Source organism: Prinia subflava, chromosome 3, assembly GCF_021018805.1.
Source record: "Prinia subflava isolate CZ2003 ecotype Zambia chromosome 3, Cam_Psub_1.2, whole genome shotgun sequence".
Taxonomy (NCBI): domain Eukaryota; kingdom Metazoa; phylum Chordata; class Aves; order Passeriformes; family Cisticolidae; genus Prinia; species Prinia subflava.
Genome location: NC_086249.1, coordinates 57,757,235 through 57,774,763, shown reverse-complemented (window position 1 = coordinate 57,774,763; position 17,529 = coordinate 57,757,235). Strand labels below are relative to the sequence as shown.

At 39.1% G+C, this 17,529-nt stretch overlaps 1 protein-coding gene across 3 annotated transcripts; it reads left to right on the top strand.

Annotated features, from left to right (window-relative positions):
- Positions 1-1,199: 1,199 nt before the first annotated feature.
- On the top strand, positions 1,200-16,151 carry COMMD6 (COMM domain containing 6). 3 transcript variants are annotated; one of them, XR_010079673.1, is made up of 8 exons: positions 1,200-1,287; positions 1,490-1,548; positions 2,031-2,096; positions 2,262-2,338; positions 3,571-3,739; positions 4,852-5,004; positions 6,033-6,172; positions 14,409-16,151. XR_010079673.1 is itself a non-coding variant. In XM_063392228.1 (7 exons), the coding sequence occupies exons 1-7, from the start codon at positions 1,239-1,241 to the stop codon at positions 6,081-6,083; spliced, it is 624 nt and encodes a 207-aa protein (XP_063248298.1). In that variant the 5' UTR covers positions 1,200-1,238; the 3' UTR covers positions 6,084-8,815. The 3 variants fall into 3 exon arrangements, 1 of the variants encoding a protein (XP_063248298.1); XR_010079672.1 differs by lacking the exon at positions 14,409-16,151 and adding an exon at positions 8,102-8,813; XM_063392228.1 differs by lacking the exon at positions 14,409-16,151 and having other exon boundaries at positions 6,033-8,815.
- The last annotated feature ends 1,378 nt before the right edge of the window (positions 16,152-17,529 follow it).

Genomic DNA, 17,529 nt, shown 5'->3' with positions numbered 1-17,529 from the left:
GTTATATTGATATCTTATAACTCAAGCTATATAAGCACCTTGTAACTTTGATCTAAGTTATATAGGCATCAATTCTTTCATTAACACTTACTGAAAATATATACATTTAGTCAGCACTACTGTGGGATCAGTAATGTTTTACTACTGTCACAGCCTCCAAATAGATCTACTGAGATAATAATATTATTCTCTCTATATATATGAAAAAGGTTAAAAGCAAATGTGAAACTGATACTAGAGAAGTGTAAAAGTATTATTTTTGCAAGTGAAACTGCTGAAGGGTCAGGGTTGCCTTAGCACTCCAGTCACAGTCCAAACTTAGTATGAAATGCTTATTGAACACAATTCTGTTTGTAGTTTTACAAAATGTGGCTATTTCCCCGTAAAGCTGAAGGAATAGTTTTCCTACACAAGTTATCCCCCAACCGCACATTTTATTTGAAGGTGTATGGGCTGGTTCCACAGTCCACCTGTACAAAGTGTGGTCATTCAGTACCAAGTTACCCTGCGCAGAGCACGCACACAGAACAGGCATCGGCTCCCTGCGAAGACAGGCTGAGGAAGCTGGGGCTGTTCAGCCCGCAGAACAAAAGGTCGTGTGGAAACCTCATGCCAACCTTCCAGAGTCTGAAGGGGACCCACATGGAAGCTGGAGAGGGACTCTCCACCAGGAAATGTAGTGACAGGGCAAGGGGGATTGGGTGGGTACAAACTGAAAGTGGGGAAATTTAGATTACATGTTAGGAAGAAAATCTGTCCTGCGAAGGTGGTGAGGCAGTGGAATGCATTGCCCACAGAGGTTGTGGATGTCCCATCTGTGAACTGCTCGAGATCAGGTTGGATGGACAACCTGGGCTGGTGGGAGTGTCCCTTGCCCACGGCAGGGGATTGGGGCTGGATGATCTCTAGGGCCGCTTCCAAGCCCTTTAACATTCCGTGGTTCTATGATTTGCGTGCCTGCACCTTTGACAACGAGCACCAAGATAACCCTATCAGCAAACCAATCTCAGCAAAATACTTGTAGCTCCAAGCGAGCGTCACTCCCTCCGGGGCGGTTCTGCACTTCCCAACCTCCCCGAGGCCCCTCCCGCATGCCGTCCGTGAGGCGGGAGCAGCGCGTGCTCTCCGCACCGCAGCCAATCAGCGCGGCGCCGCTGCCTCGCTCTGGGGCGCTCGGAGCCAATCAGCGCGGCGAGCGCCCCGTGGCGGTAGGCGGGGCTCGGCGGGCGCGCGGCGCCATGGCCGGCGGCTCGGCGGGCGCGCTCGGGCGGGCGCTGGAGGCGCTGGGTGAGGGCGGGGGCGACCCGCGGTGAGGGACGGGGGGGCTCGGGCAGCCGGGGCTCTCTCTAGGTACGTGTGGGTTAAAACTAATTGCGTTAAGTGAAGGTAAATGCGTGCATGATGGCCTAGGCATTTTTCAGAGAAAGATTAGGTTAATTACTGTAGCATTTTATTTAGGAATTTGCTTCTGATCGCTACTGTTTTTCAGATGGTGGTGGTGCAGCAGACAAGATTCGTTTAATACCTCAAGACTTTTTTGCAGAGCTGGTAAGTAGGGCGATAAATGGGATGGGGAAGGGCTTCTGGCACTCCAGGAAGCCTTTTTATTTAAGCTCTTTCGAGTTTTGTGTGATGCAAAAGGAACCTTAGGTATGTGGTAGCTTGACTTGACTCATAAAACAGATCTGCTAAGAGCAATGGGTCTGATTTAAATTTATGTTTGTAACACAGAAGACTTCCAAAAATCTATTTTTGTCTATCATTTAAATGATATGTCAAGGCAACTTATCTAAAAAACACTTAGCTTGTTTACTGCAGTGTGCGTTTGAACAGTTAATGTGAAACTAGTGTGTTAATTAGCAATAATGAGGTAGAAACTAAAGTCTTGATTTGATTCGTTTTCTTTCCTTGGGTTTGATGGAATTTAAAAACCAGTCATTTCAATTATTTCATTCTTTACTCTGCAGTCTTCACTCTTCTTGTTGTGCATTTTTGTATCAACAATGTTTTCAAACATGTTTTTTTCACAGTGTGAACAAATAATTCAACATCTGAACCATAAGATCCCGGGTATAAATACAGCTGAATTGTGTCAGGTAAGCTGGCACACCCGCCTTTGTAAGCCAGAATAGTAGCTGTATCTGCTGTTAATGATAGAATTCCCAGCTTGACGTGGGGTTTCTTGTGTGTGTGTATATACAAAGATGCTTTTATGAATGTGTAATTTATTATTTGTAATTGTTTGAACATTCTGTTTCTAGAGAATTCAAACATCGGGGGTTGACATTAATGTTGGTGACCTGGCAAAAATAGCCAACATTCTTTCATTTCTATTTAGGTAAGCACAAAATAGTTTACTTTGCACCATATCTTTTTTCCTTCCATCACAACTTAATGGTGGTATTGAAAAGTTATATCAAATGTGGGTATAAAATGAATTGATTTGGCAAAAGGGCAAAAGTTTGTTAGTCTCAGTACACAGAAAAGAACACCTGGGCTTAGTTTATGTCATCAAAAAGTATAGTTACTTAATATATAGTATCACTTTTTGTAATTAAAAAATAAAGAGGAAATTGTTCCAAGATGCTGTCTGCAAGCTCTACAACTAGTCGCAAGATAGAGGAAGTTAAGCTCACATAAAGCTAAGTCAGCTGGGCCTTTGCCTGGAAAAAGTGTATTTTAAAAACTTCTTGTTTCTTGGTCATCAGAAATCAGCATTGATGCCTTTTTAAAGGATACAGAGCTTATAATATTACATTCTGCCATGAGCTGAGTTTTTAGGTAGTATTTTTAGTTCATAATTTTTTCTATTTTTAGAAAGATAAAATTTTCAAGATCTTGTTCTTTTAATGTCTAGTATCTAAACATTTTATGTAATATTAATGCAATTCAGGAAAATATACTAGGAGAAATTTAAAATATTACTTTTCCATCTATAAAATAGAATGTCTGAAGTTATGTTCAACCATGTACTTGGAGGACCAACTCACTGTCTCTTGTATTAATGCTTCTTTAAGAGGAATGAACCTGCATGAACAAACATAGAGTAGGATTTTTTGATTGCTTGTTTCTGTAGAGGAAATCAAGTGGCAATTTTCCTTCAGACTTATGGCATCATTTGACTCCTGTTAGTACCAAGACCTAGAAGTCCGTCCTTACTTACTTTGGTGGTACTTCAGTTCCACCTCCTGAGTGTTTAATTAAATGGTTTTGTTCCTAAAGTGATGATACTGTTTAACTGCTCTACACACACCCCCCTCACTGACTTGTGCCCTCTTCCAGCTGTTACAGCACTTGAAGGCTGTGGGTTTTTTGGTTTGATGTTGGATGTTGTGCGAGCCCAGCAAAGCTGGGCCTCTGCATGTTAAGCCATATTAAGGTCATGCTTTTTGCACAGGGATACAAAAGATCAGTAACAGTCTGGAAAAAAAGTAATCACGGGTTGCTGAATTGTTTTAAAGTAGACGTAAAGTAGAAATACAAACTGTCTCTTTGGGGTGGAATGAGGAACTGTATTAAAATGGTGGAGAATGAAACTGATGCAGTGATCTCCGGATGTATCTATTACAGCACAGCAGCCAGAAACAACCTCTCTACAGAAGAACTTGTCACCACCTTGGGCAGTGGCGTCAGCACGCTGCCAAAACATGCAGTTCAGGTTATTCGTCACGTGTGGAACGAGCAGGGCAAAGCCATTGCTGTGTCAGAAGATGCACGAAATATGGCCACAGTGGGACAGGTAACTAAAGGACAAAGTGCAGCTGAGTAATGATGAACATGTCAGAGATGTCAGTGTCTCGCTGTGTGTGTTGTGTTGTGCTGTCAGGCAGGCAGTGGTGGATAGCCTGCTGAAAGCTTTTCTACCTGTGTGTATGGTTACATGTTGCCAGATACCTACCCAGATAAAGTAGCATATACAGTGAAGGTTGTCTACATGCTGAACAGTTTTCTAATATTATTGTTTGGATGATGAAATCACATATTGTACCTTTTAAAAAATTCATGTTTTGTAGTACTCTTAGGGAAGATGAATGGCATTCAGTCTGGCAGACTGTTGTATTGGCTCATTATGTAAATCTGTTTTAAGTGTAAATTGTTCTTTAAAGTTGTTAATACTAGCACTTGACTGCTTATTCTTTTTCTCCCGTAAATTTAACCATTATTCTAAAGGATGCTTTCTGTCAATTTCCAGCATTCCCTTTTTACTTGAAAAAATAGAAATCTGTTTACATTTTAAGATTTATTTTTTTCTGACAGCAGGTGAAAAGAGCTTGAGATTAGGAAAGGAGAATCTTTTTCTGAGGCTTGGTATAAACTTCCAAAGGCCCTGTTTCATGAAAGGCTAAAAATTATAACTTATTTGTCTGAAACGTATCTGTTGTACTTTGATTTATCTAAAATGCAGTTATGAAATGCCATCAGTTTACTTTGTTATTGCTATTATAGATTATTTGCTTTAGACTTATAAACTTCGGTTTTGATTTAGAAACTTGTAAAACAAAGAAAACATGACAAAAAACCCCAAGCATGATATACGAGCTGGGTGAACTCTGTGGCTTAAGCTCCTCTTACTAGAATTTTAAGAAGAGTGTACTTGACTGTTGATTGTACTTGAATAAGGAAAACAGATAAAGTGAAATAACTTATTAAATTACTTATTTATTCACCATTAAAGGGAAGGGCGGATGATTTGTATTCACTAAACATTCACCTGAATGTTCATGTTTGTTTTCCTTTTGGGTAAGATCTCTAGATGTCCTATATTGTCTGTGAACTGTCCCTCCAAGTGAATAGCAATGGGGGGTAGATCTCTCTCTTTGATACTATTTCCAATGATTTTCATCTTTGTAGTTTGTGGATATGAAGTGGAAACTTGGAGTTGCCATGAGCTCTGACACATGCAGGTCTCTGAAGTACCCGTATGTCACAGTGACACTAACAGTGGCGGACCCTGCCGGACAAATATCAGACAAATCTTTTGAAATGACAATCCCACAGTTCAAGGTTTGTAGTGAGTGTTACTTGAATGTTCAGTCTCCTAAAAACATCAGTGCCATCGTTGTGAGGGTCAGCTGTGTACCCTGATGCATATCTTTGTGCTGCTTATTTACACTCACAGTCATGCAAACACGAAGCATTAAATAACTGTAAAACACGGAAGCTAAATACTTACTTCATAGTATTTAGTTCTATATCACTTAGCTGAAAATGTTAATTTAACAGTAATTGATCGTTTCTCTTACAAATAAACTAACAACCAAAGATATAAAATCTTTCAGAGCTTGCCAGCTATCATTCTGGCATCAGCCATATTAAAAATTCATAAAATTTTTTTGATCTGCAGAACTGTTCCCCAGCCTGAAAATGTAAAACTTAGCTTAAGCCTAACAATTGCTAATGATTAGGAATGGAGCTCAGTCTGCTTTATCACCACTGACTCTTAATTGCTATGTCTCCATCTATGAATGTACGTAATTTTAATTTTTCATAAACATGGCCCTTGTATTGTCAGTCCTGTTCAGAGGGTCAGTACATCACCTAGAATATCATACAAACTTAAATAGATCATTGGAATTTGATCAGCAGAAAATTGAGAAGGATATTCTGAATCCTTGGGTGTTGTGAAATGTTGTATTTATTCTGGTTGAAGCCTATTTAATAATTTGTTGTTCAGCTACTTCAAGAAATAAATGCTACATTTGAAAGTCTGGATTACTTCAGCTGGCAGTAGAAATATTTGTGTGAGAAAGGGTTTTTTATTTTATTTTTTATGGCATGACAGCTACTTTTTATTTTTCTTTTGTAGCATCTTTCCCTGTTAATAGGCAAGCCCGTGGTGTTAAGGCATCCCCTTTGTAGATTTTGTAATTAATGTGTTCAAATGCCAACTGGTCCACAGAAAAAAAACCCAGAAACTTTCAGTTCAAGCTGTACATTGGAAGTGAGAAATATGGACAGTGTGTTTTTGTCTTAAATGCTAGTTTGAGCTTTTCTTCAAGCAACTGAAGTTTGTCTCAATTCTTGCTTTTTAGAACTTCATCAGACAGTTCAAGGAAATGGCATCTGTTCTTGAAACAGTTTGAAGGGAACTCTTATTTCCAGTGACATGTTGGAGAAGGATCAAGTAAACTTTCCATTTTGCACAGGGAATAAAGTGCCATTGTTCAGCAAGGTATGTATCCTTGTCTTCTTGACAGGAACTGGTCAGCATCACCCTTGCATCGCTGTGAAGATCTCTTCGCTTTTGATTACTTGAAGTCAGCTCTGCAGTGTTTATGAAAACATGTCCATGTGTTTTTCCTGGTAGACAAAAGATCAGGACATGTATGGAGAAGCATTTCTGTAGACTTCCTAATAGCCACGAGTAAGAAACTAGACACTAAACTCAGCAAGACACCTGAAAATGTTTACTGGGAAGAAGTGTAAATTCCATGTTAATATTTTTGTCTGTAAAATTAGGATGGGCTTGGACTCAACAGTAGTATTACGTATAAGGAGAATATGAAGTTATGTGTAACTAGCATACAGCTACTCTTGAAGAATAGCATTGTCAGGTAATTGATTGCAGCTATTTGCAGATCTGGCTTCCAGTCTTTTAATAACTGCAGAATGTACTTGTCTTAACAGCTTCAAATACTTATTTCCAACCACCTAGGCTTATAAAGACTGAATTAATGCATTAAGTTTTTCCAGAGACCCAAAATTCTCTCAAATGAAGCCCAGAGGTCAATTTTAAATAAAGCTACAAAGGCAAATTAATTCCAAAGTATTTTAATGGGTTTCTGCTTTTTCATTTGATTCATTGTTAATCTGTAGCATTCTGCTTGATGTTTTGGTCAGCCATCTTCTTTCTAATTAAATTAAAATATTGATGTAGTTACCTCCTTTCAACCTCTGAACTAGAAAGGACAAGAGGAAACTTGAGAATTCAGGCTGGAGAGGTAGCCAAGCACATCAGAGAAGGGACCACACTAAAAGATTGTTTGCGTGTTGCATTGTAACAGGCATCCACTAAAAGATTTCTTTGCACAAAAAGATTTCTTTCCATATTGCATTGTAACAGGCAGCCACTGCACTGTATTCTGCACACTTGCCCTAAGAAGTGTCCTAACAAACAAAATTTTGACTTTGATGTTGAAGAGTGGGGGCATTTCTAAAGGGGAATGATAAATCCAATGTTCTTGCATGCTCTTCTCTTAATTATTTTTACCTTGAATTTTCCATAAAACAAAACATACTGCAAATATTGGGGGATGTAAAAAATGCAATAGTGTTGCATCTCCAGATGTGCAGGTGGTGTAGTAGAGCAAGTTAATCTGAAGAAAGATAATTCACACTGATAAGCTGACTGAAGTTTCTGCTTCAGCATCAGGCTGGTAGAGACTGAGTACCAGCTTCACTGGAACAAGTTCTCAAATTATTTCAGGCCCACTTAAAATGCAAACATCTACTCTACCTGATTAACTCAAATCTGTTTTTTAAATTAACATTTTTAAGAGCTGGCTGAAAGTCATTGATACAGGTTATGCCTGCCTTTTTGTGCTGTGAAAATAAACTGCAGCACACTGTGCGTGCTGCATATGCTACAGTCCTTTCAGGAATGCCCCTATTTTAGGCATTATGCATGATGCATAAAAACAGTACCTGGGATTGATTAGAAGCCTGAATAAGTGGAACAGTCTTGGTTTTGACAGAAGTTTTCGGCCATGACTGTGGATCTGGATGATACTTTCTTTATGCTGGCTGAAATCTGAGGTGTTTGCTTTGTGGCTGGGGAGGGCAGAGGCCTTTTCTGGGACCCTCCTGGCGCAGTGTCACAAAATGCTCTTGGGAGCACACTTCCCGTTTGCCTCTTCCCTTGTATGTCTGCAAGGGCTCAGGGCTGAACATACAGCTAACAAATGTGTATGGAAAAGTGATCAGCTGATTTTTTTGTTTTGTTTTGTTTCTTTTGGTTGTTGCTGTTTTTTAATTTGCAGAAGTTGGAGGGCAAGGCTGCTATAACTGGAAAGCATTGTCATGCTTTGACCTAGTGAATTATTTGGTTTACATCAATGCAAGAATTCCAGAAAAAAAATAAGGTTGCCTTTTTTTTTTTTAGTAAAGCTGGAGCCTCACAAATAACTTCCTATGGGTTCTGATGCACATAAATTCTTCATATAGCTGGAAATACTTGTGCCTTCATTGGAACTGCATGGAAAAGAAGATTTAATTAATCATATCTTAACAATTCAGTAGATGTTGGAAGGTAATGAGGAAACTCCCAGTTAGCATTTTTGCTTGCTCCATCAGCAAGAGGAGAAAGTTGTCAGCCTTTCTAAAGGCTTTTATTTTGTCAAGTCAGATATCCTAGAAGTATTGATGAATATTTTTTTTAAATGGCCCTGCACTCCAGCAGGTTGTAATTCTGGCTGGAAGATGCTTGGACATGAATACTGTATCAATTTACTGTCTTGAGAATTTTCAGAGTTGTGATTTAAAGTTGGCTATGTACTCAAACTTTTGAAATGTGTCCTCATCACTATCAGCAGGAATTCCTCTACTGAGTAATGAACGAATTAAGTGTTTTATTAAAAGGATACCAAACGAAAACCATAACAGTTTTAAGGGTAACAATATCATATGTCCAGACAAGCTGGTGATTTGTTTGTCTATATATGCAGAAACCAGATCTTTTCAAAGAGAATCAGGAGTCCTTATGTGTTCCTAATTCTAATTGTTGATGAATAGAAATTGTATAACATGAATATTTTTGTAAGTCCACAGACAGTCATTAAACATGTAGGTAATAAAGACAAAGCTAGTCTGTGTTTTGTTTTAAGCCTACTGCATGGAAGTCTATCTTGTAAATACAGCAGTGAGTAAAGTTCAGGACTAGACAATGACTAAATTTCTTATTAAATTAGGATGAAGTTCAGACATATGCAGTCTTTCTCTGTGATGGGTACCAGTGATGGGTAACTGCAGGCTGCAAGGACTCTTTGTATCAATTACCTAAAGCTAGACAAAATGTTGTATTGAACCAAGAAAAGACAGAGGACACATGAGATTAAGGAAATTTTGCAGGAAATTGCATTTAAGTGATTTTCTTTCCTTAACTCTATTTAGGAGACAAGTAAACATTTTAATTTTTTCCAACATTTGCCTAGAAGAGAGCCAGGAGGAAGCAAAGGGGGGTGGAGTTTTGCACAAATCAACAAATTCAGGGCAGGGAATAATGAAGGAATGTCCTAGCCATGACTGTTGTCTTCATCACGTCACTTTTTTTTTCCATGAATTTCAAAGACACCTGCCCACTTGCAGAAAGCTATTTTTGTAGAAAGCTCCACAGAAGGAGTGCAAAAATGGCTGGAGGATATCTGTGCACTAGTGTTTTATATATTCAGCTTCTGCACACTTTGGCCAAGTAAAAGCATGTCTCGATTTCTCCTTCCATAAAATTGTTCTGCCTTTCTTTAACCACATTTGGAAGGTATGTGACCTTGTTCATTGTGAGCCCACCCCGTTTATTTTTTACCTTCCCCTTTTTAAGCCTTTGCACTTTGTTTGACTATTAGAAGACACATTCAGCCTTGGCTGAATTAAAAACAAAGGTAGAGAGTTGATAAATTGGGGGAAGAATATTTCTTTTTCTTGTTTGCCCTTTTTGAATGTTTTATTACCTTCTTGGCTGTAGGTGTAATGAGAGGCTAATTTTCCCTCCTCTGCAGAGGCATGCAGGCTGGTTCTGTTAAGACTTTGTGGGTACTAGAATAACACAAAAACCTGTCTTGAGTCATTTGATCTACCTGCAGAGAAAAAAAAAAATCCCTATCTCTGAAGAACCTCTACTAATGGCTAGGGACTGTGGCCGGGGGGGAAACACTTAAAACTGAGCAGCCTCTATCCTGTCCAAGATTCTGTGGCTGATCATGCCAGAGCTCCTTTCCCAGATGGATTTTTAGTGCAGTTTCACACTCGTTGGTTGGGCTGATAACTTGCCGGGCATTTGCTTCATTAGGAAGCTGGATTGTTGCAGGTCAGTACCTGACCTGAGTGCCTTGACCTGAGCTTGCAGTATGCTGTTGCAGTGCTTCCTTCCTGAGACTCCGCCAGCTCATGACTGGATTTGCTTGTCACTGTGAAATTTTGGCCAAATACTTCCTTTACTTTTGCTTTCGTTGTACAGCAGTGTCCACACTCATACAGATCTGCTCTTGGCTCTTTAGTGTATGAGGTGCTGTGGTTTAACCCCGACTGACAACCAAGCACCACACAGCTGCTTGCTCAGTCCCCCTTCTGTGGGACAGCAGGGGGAATTGGAAGGGCAAAAGTGAGAAAACTCCTGGGTTGAGGTAGAGAGAGTTCAAAGGTAAAGCAGAAGCTGCACAGGCAAGCAAAGCAAACCAAGGAATTCATTTCCCACTTGCCAAGGACAGGCAGGTGTTCAGCCATCCCCAGGGAAGCTGGGCCTCATCCTGTGTAATGATTACTTGGGAAGACAAACACCATCACTCAAACTGTTCCCCCCCTTTCTCCCCCCACTTTATATACTGAGCTGATGTAATGTGGTGTTGGATGTCCCTTGGGTCAGTTGGGATCAGGTGTCCCAACTCTCCCCTCCTAACTACTCATGCACACCCAGCTCACTCCCTGGTGGGGTGGTGTGAGAAGCAGAAAAGGCTCTATGTTACCACTTCTCAGCAACAACAACAACAAAAATCTCACAAATCCAGCCCCCTAGTAGGTGCTGTAAAGAAAAGGAATTATTCCCCAGCAAAACCAGCACACAAGTCAGAAGGATGATGCTCAGCATTCCTCATACCCAGTCCTGGGTGCTTGGAAAGACTTCTTGATTCTTGTTTCCAAGGCTTTTCTGAGAGAAGGCGGAGAAATGACCTGGCATTTAGTTGAGTTACTGGAGTATGTCTCTTAATTATGTATGACTTTGTGTCATTGAGGAAGGGAGGAAGTAAGGAAGCTGAGATCGCTGATCTTCTCCATGAAGGAAGACTAATTTTTGGGTATTTCTGGGTTTTCTCTTCCCTAAAACTGCATTTCCCTGCTATGACAAATGACAAAGCTGCCCTTGTTCAAGAACCCTTTCTGTTTGATATGTGTAAATACTGTAGTTGCCAAATACTCTGTCAGTGTTTACATTACAAATATTGTTACATCTATATAAATTGGAAGTGTCAATGTCAGTTTTGCACTTTACATAATGAGCTTTGGAAAAGTAAGGAAAATTTATTATTTCATACAATAAATCTCTGTGCCAGATAATAATTCCAGAGGACTTCGTCCCAGCATCGGTCACCAGGTGGCACTGCCACATACAGTCTCGCCTCACAGCAATCCTTTGGCAGCACATCTGGCTATGGGATAAGGACCTCTGGTTTCTTCCCCTCTGTAGCTTGGATCTGGAACTAGGAATTCATGTCACCATAACTTCCATCTCACTTCTTACATTGTAGGGAAACAAACTAACTTCTCTTTTAATTATTATCAAGATGAGCACAAAGATTTCCAGTTACATAAACAACAGCATTTTAATGATAACAGAATACATACCATACACTGCCTATTTGCAGCAGTTTGCATCATTAACTTAATTATACTAACATTTCTGCATTATGACTCGCTCTTCAGATGGTATCATATTGCATTTGGGACCTATTCTCATTTTACTCTTTTCCCTGTTTATACATCTTTCAAGGAGATTTTTCTAGATCTGTATCTTGATCATAGAAAAAGAATTTTCATTTCTCTATCCAAGGTTTTCATGCCCTTTGACGACTCTAAAATTCTTGTTCCATATTCTGTTTTGCAGTCTAGGTATCAGTGTCTTTATGCCACATTTGGGAATACACTTCTCTGCCACTGAAATCGGCCGGGGTGCTTAATTCCTCTGTGAATTTCTTCTGAATCTGAGAAGTGATATTCAGATGTTCTTGATATTATTGAAGCTGAAAAGAATTTTTCTGTTCCCTATGAATGTCATCACTGTTGAGTCTTTGGCAGTTTACACGTGTTTGTAAAAAAATATTCATCTGAGTGCTTGCCCAAATAAAAGCAAGACAGGCTTCCTTCCTAGTGATGCTTCTGAGCAGGGAAGTCCTGGATGCTGCAATGAGACATGAAGCTTTAGAATGGTAGTGAAGTTTACATTTAAAATGAGGAATGTAAGTGCATGTCTGGCCTGAGTCACTGTGTGTGCAGGTGTGCTGTGCCACGCTGCTTCTCGCAGTTGGGAATGTGGGGAGATGAGAGATACTCGGCAGTCAACAGAGTGAAGACAACAGATGTCAGTTTACCTAGGAGAGAGTCAAGGACGATGAGAAAGAGGATTAAGGAGTTCCCATCTGTTCTTTTTTTTTTTTAATGTTAGCAGCTACACTGGCACCATTCTTGGTATTGTGTTGAGCCTACTAGTGCCCTGTTGTTCATGCTAAGCTGTACCTTCTTTTACCACACATAGAGTATGAAGTGGAGAAGCTGCAATAACACTTCAGTTGTGGTACACTAGAAGTCATAATAGTCATTTGCATTTTCCTCTTGAAGAGACATGATTTGTGCCCTTCAAAGTACTCTTGCCTTCCAAAGCATCTCTCTTTCGTGTTATTTCTGCACTCTACTCCAGATTTGCTAGCCTTTCTAGCCTGTGGTTCATCCTTTGTAATAATATATTTGTGAAACAATATCAATGCATTCCTTTTAGCTTTGGAATTAACAAGAAATCCTGTCTTAGTTTCCACTGCTAGAGAATTGGAACGGACCAGGATCCCTTCCAAATCACAAATGAGGTAGATGTAAGCAGGCACTGTTAGGGAAAGAAATAGACTCCAGCAGTCACTACTTCACCTCTTCTTCCTAATTTTTTTCTCTTATTTGTATACTGTAGTACTTATTTGTAGTACTGTTACTGCAGTGGCTAGGAAATAGTAGAGAAGTAAATAGCTCATTTTTATAAAAGAAATAATTGGGAATATGGAAATCCTTGTTGCAGAAGTTGCTCTATCTCCTCCAGTAACTAGCTTTGTGGCTGATCTGAGCTGCTGACAGCCACCAAACTCTGTATTACCTCAACAACAGCGATTCCAGTAAGCTGATGTGATGCAGTTTGGGGGGGGGGGGACAGGGGCCCTATTAAAAAAAAAAAACACAACACCAAAACCCCCAACAAATTTCAAATGCTTCCACAGGGAAAGGTGCTGTGATTACACAGGACTCCAGATTAAAACTGAGTTTTAAATAAAATGTGTTGTGGTTCTTCACTGGATTCAAAGTCTGCTCTGCTGGAGAGTTTCATAGGATGACTGTGGTATGAAAAAATGACTTAAGTAAGAATCTTTCCCCAATCAAATTTCTCTTTGAAGAGAAATATCATAATTTAATAAATTGTCTCTCTTAATCAGTGCTACATTAAATTGAATAACAATACACTGAAAAGAGACATAAAATGTGCCAGTTCCTTCAAGTTCTAGAGATGTTTATAAAATTTCTAGCTAGGGATTATTCTCTTATGAACTTTGCTCATTCCAGTTCCCCTAAATCTGTTTTGGAGTGGGTCTTATTGGCAGAACAAATTCAGTCTGTCATTTTGATCAAAAAAGATTAGTGCCATTTAAGAAGAAAACACTAAAACAAATCCACCTCTTACCAGATTAAATTTTCATCATTTTTATTGTTTACAAATTGCAGCAATTGTCCTCTGCTATTGACTCATCTCTGGAAGACCAATTTGCCTTACTCAAAACTTTGGCATTGCATTTTAAACTATTGTAATACTTATACACCCTGCAAAATGTACAATTTTCGTTATTTTTAATGAGGGTTTTTATGTACTTTAAAAGAAGAGGCACCTGAGTTTCTCTAGCAGAGTTTCTCTTTAAGCTAAAGCTTAAAGTCCAGGTAATACATCCATTCTACTGAACTTTCTAGTAATTGAATTGTTTCTCTAGAAGTTATTTCATTACAGTCTTCAAATAAGAATGGGTACTTTAAATTAATTAAATGGTTTTTAAAGTAAAAATACCTGTATCTCAGATCTGAAAAAAAAGGTGATCTGAAAGTAAAATAAAATATGACTAGTTTCAACTAATGCAAATATGGAAATGGAGCATGAACTCCCAGACAGCTAAGTGAGATCATTCTTAGAAAAGCAATTGAATCAGAAGCAATTCCAGCTTCAGGGCATATTACTGAAATAATAGTCCAAGGTGACTGAAGTTATGCATAAATTATGGGATTGTAAAGTCAAGCCTACAGCTCCTCTAATAACTTAATATTTTTCTGCAATTAAAATTGTGGCTAGAAAGCTTAAAGGGATGGATAATTACTAGCAATTAACAGTCTGATCATATGAGATGCTGAGGTCTCTTTGCTGCTTAAGAAGTTACTGAGAGCTGTGGTTGCTTACCATTTTGCAGGTCTTAATCCTTTTAACACTGAGTATGAACTGAAGACCCAGATATGATATATGAAATGGCTGCTGTGGTGCCATGTGCAGAAACAGCATATATTATCAAGGTATGGTCTTAGAGAACTAAACATACATCCTCTAATAAACAGAAAGAATACATTTTCCATTTTATTTGGAAAAATAACCTTTACATGTAGTACTCCATTGATAAGCATATCAAATCCAAAGTGTTCAGAGGCACTTACATTTAGTTAGCTTTATCTATGTTTGGTCACTTCAATAATATCCCTTACTTTAAGAGGATTTGCATCTAATGTCTATGTTTAGAACAAAAATAATGGCAGGGTATCAACAATTCAAAAAAGTCTGAGTCTGTGGTTGGTTTCACTTGCAGCACATGCTATGGCAATTATTGCCCATAGTACTTTATGTACTTCAGAACTTCCAATAGAGTGCTCCCTTCAGATTTTACAATTTGTTTCAAGAAGCTTGGACAATGCTAATGATCGTAATAAAAAAAGAATTGTTAAAAACCTGTAGCTTCTCACCAAAAACTACATCTGTTTCTGGCATGGGTGCTGCATTTACACTTCTGTTTGGGATGATCTGAAGAGAAACTGTTCTTTCATCAAGAACAGACATGTATTTTTAAAGCTCTGTGGATAAGGACTGTGGAAAGTTGCTTTCTTTGTCCAAAGTTTTTGATTCCCATTAACTGAGCTATATATTTTATGCTAATACCTAACTACATTGTGTAAAGAATTTGAGAATGATACTTTCCTTATCATTATAGTTTAAACACTAGAATTACATGAGAGGCATGTCAGATGTCATGGGCAAAGGAGTACTGTGCTCAATATGAGAGAAATTGTGATTTTAAACTTAAATGTGCATTGAATCTTACAATTGAAAATAAATGGGAAAAGGGGACTGACTTCAAGAAGAAAAGTTATATAACAAAAAGACTGTCTTCCTACTGAAACACTGTTAATGAGATGGGGGGATAAAAAGTGTTAGGCAGATTAAAGGATAAGAAATGATGAAGTAAATGGATAAAAGTAAGGGACAGCTAAAAGGGATTACTATGAAGAATCGATTCAAAGAGACATAAAAAGCTGAAGCAAGAAGAAAGCATGAAAACTTTGGACTAACATCAGAGAATTTGATTTTGAAGGTAGTTAAAATATTAGTGGGAGCATAAGGGATTTGTATAAAGAATTCAGTAACAAAAATAAAGTCAAAATAACCAGATCTCATACCATATTCTGCAAATCACCCAAAAGAAGGAAAAACCAACTAGCTTTACAAAACAGGCACAATGATGACAGTTGAAGAATTTCATATTCATTTTTCACATTTTAGAATTTCATTTCTACCTGATAATTTGAAGTAATTGAATTGCATCCTTATCAGCTGAAAACACAGCTCTGTAACACCTTCAAGTGAAAATTTCTTGTTCCATTTGTTTGATGCGAGAACATCAAGTCATCTGTAATTGCTAAAAATATTTTTTTTGCCATTTTAATGTGTTTGCATGATTTTCTTCAAGTTTCCTGATTATTATTAAATATTTGTACCGCCGTAGCGCCTAAAAGCCTGGGTGGCTGTCCACAAACTGGTTTTGTTCGTTCATATACAAACATAAACCAAAAGGGATCCAGGAGTCCCAGGGATGGTGTTGGTAAGCAACTGTAGCTATTCAGTAAGTTGCAGCCTCCCCATTAGGCTGCTCCATTGGAGTCATTTAATGATCATCCCATCTGAAACAATTGCGGAAGAATGCATGAGGGGGTTTTGCCGCAGTTCTAGGGCAAGCCCAGTGTTTAGTTCACTTCCCAGGTAGGTTAAATGGATCTTTGCGCTCAAATGACTGAATTGCAGCTTCACGCTCTAGATGAATCGTCTAACCAAGCGTACCCCAAAGGGGCGAGTGGTCTTGCTGCTCTCTTCACCCCCGGGCAGCCATTCCCGCTCTCTTTGTGCCAACAGCGCTCCCTCTGTAAGCGCTGTCACTTAAATTAGAGGCGGCTCACGGAACTGAAGTGGCAGAAAAGGAGCAGCTCGCTGCAGCATTAAACCATTGCCAGCGCTGCTGCCAGAAACCAGAGAGCTCTTCTTCCAGGTGCACTGCTAAGAGGCTCACAAACTGTCGTTCTGCAGTGCTCTTGCACAAATCTTAAACACCATTCTCAGTCAAAAGGTTAATACTAACTGTGCAGAGTGAGGGAGAAGAAATTTTTTAGGTTTGTGATCCACAAAATTTGGCTATTATTCTTCTAATTACCCTGGTTGTAAAATCTGCTGTACAGCAGTACAGTAGTTCAGATGATCAAGTGTGGAAACAGTCAGTTTGGGAAACCAAGTCCAGTCTGGCTTTAACTTCTACCGCTGTAGCACATATTAAAGCATGTTCATATTCATATGAACATATTCAGCCTGCATAAGACTTTTTGCATTAGCTCCCCTGTCCTAAGGGACATTGTAGGATGTCCCTTAAGGCTTGTAGGATGCTATGACAGAATATATATTTGAGGTCTTACCAAACAACAATATTAAATTGAAAATTACAACTGATAAACCAGACTGCATAAACTAGATGGTTAAACTGGAAAAAAAAAAAAAAAGTAAAATTGTTTGCTCAGGAAATGAGCAGAGTGGTTTGTAACAGTATGAAAATACCGCAAATGCGACAGTTTTTGTCAGTTCAGACTACAGTGGGCTGTGACCTGAGCTCTACATGACCCTTCTCTGCAGAAATAATCATGTAGTCTCAAATTACACAGAGCAGCTCTTCAGCTCCAGATTTTTTATTTGTAGGCAGGGTTAAAACGGTGGCCATAACAACGTGTACTGGGAGTTACCGCCGCTGCTGCTACACATTTAAACGGGGACAGTCGCTACAATTAGCAATGACCAGGATACGGATGCTGTATGGCTGGCAAAGCTTTGTCCAGGTACTTTCTCAGGTGGAGAAGACTAGTAACTAACAGCTACAGTAAGTGGCGGATTTGCTGTTGACAAGAGATGTTATCGCGATAGCGACGAGGAAACCGATCAGAAGCTCAAGCAGGAAGCACAAGCTTAGGGGGAAAAGTAAAATCAAAATCAGCCGTAGTGAAACTCTTGAC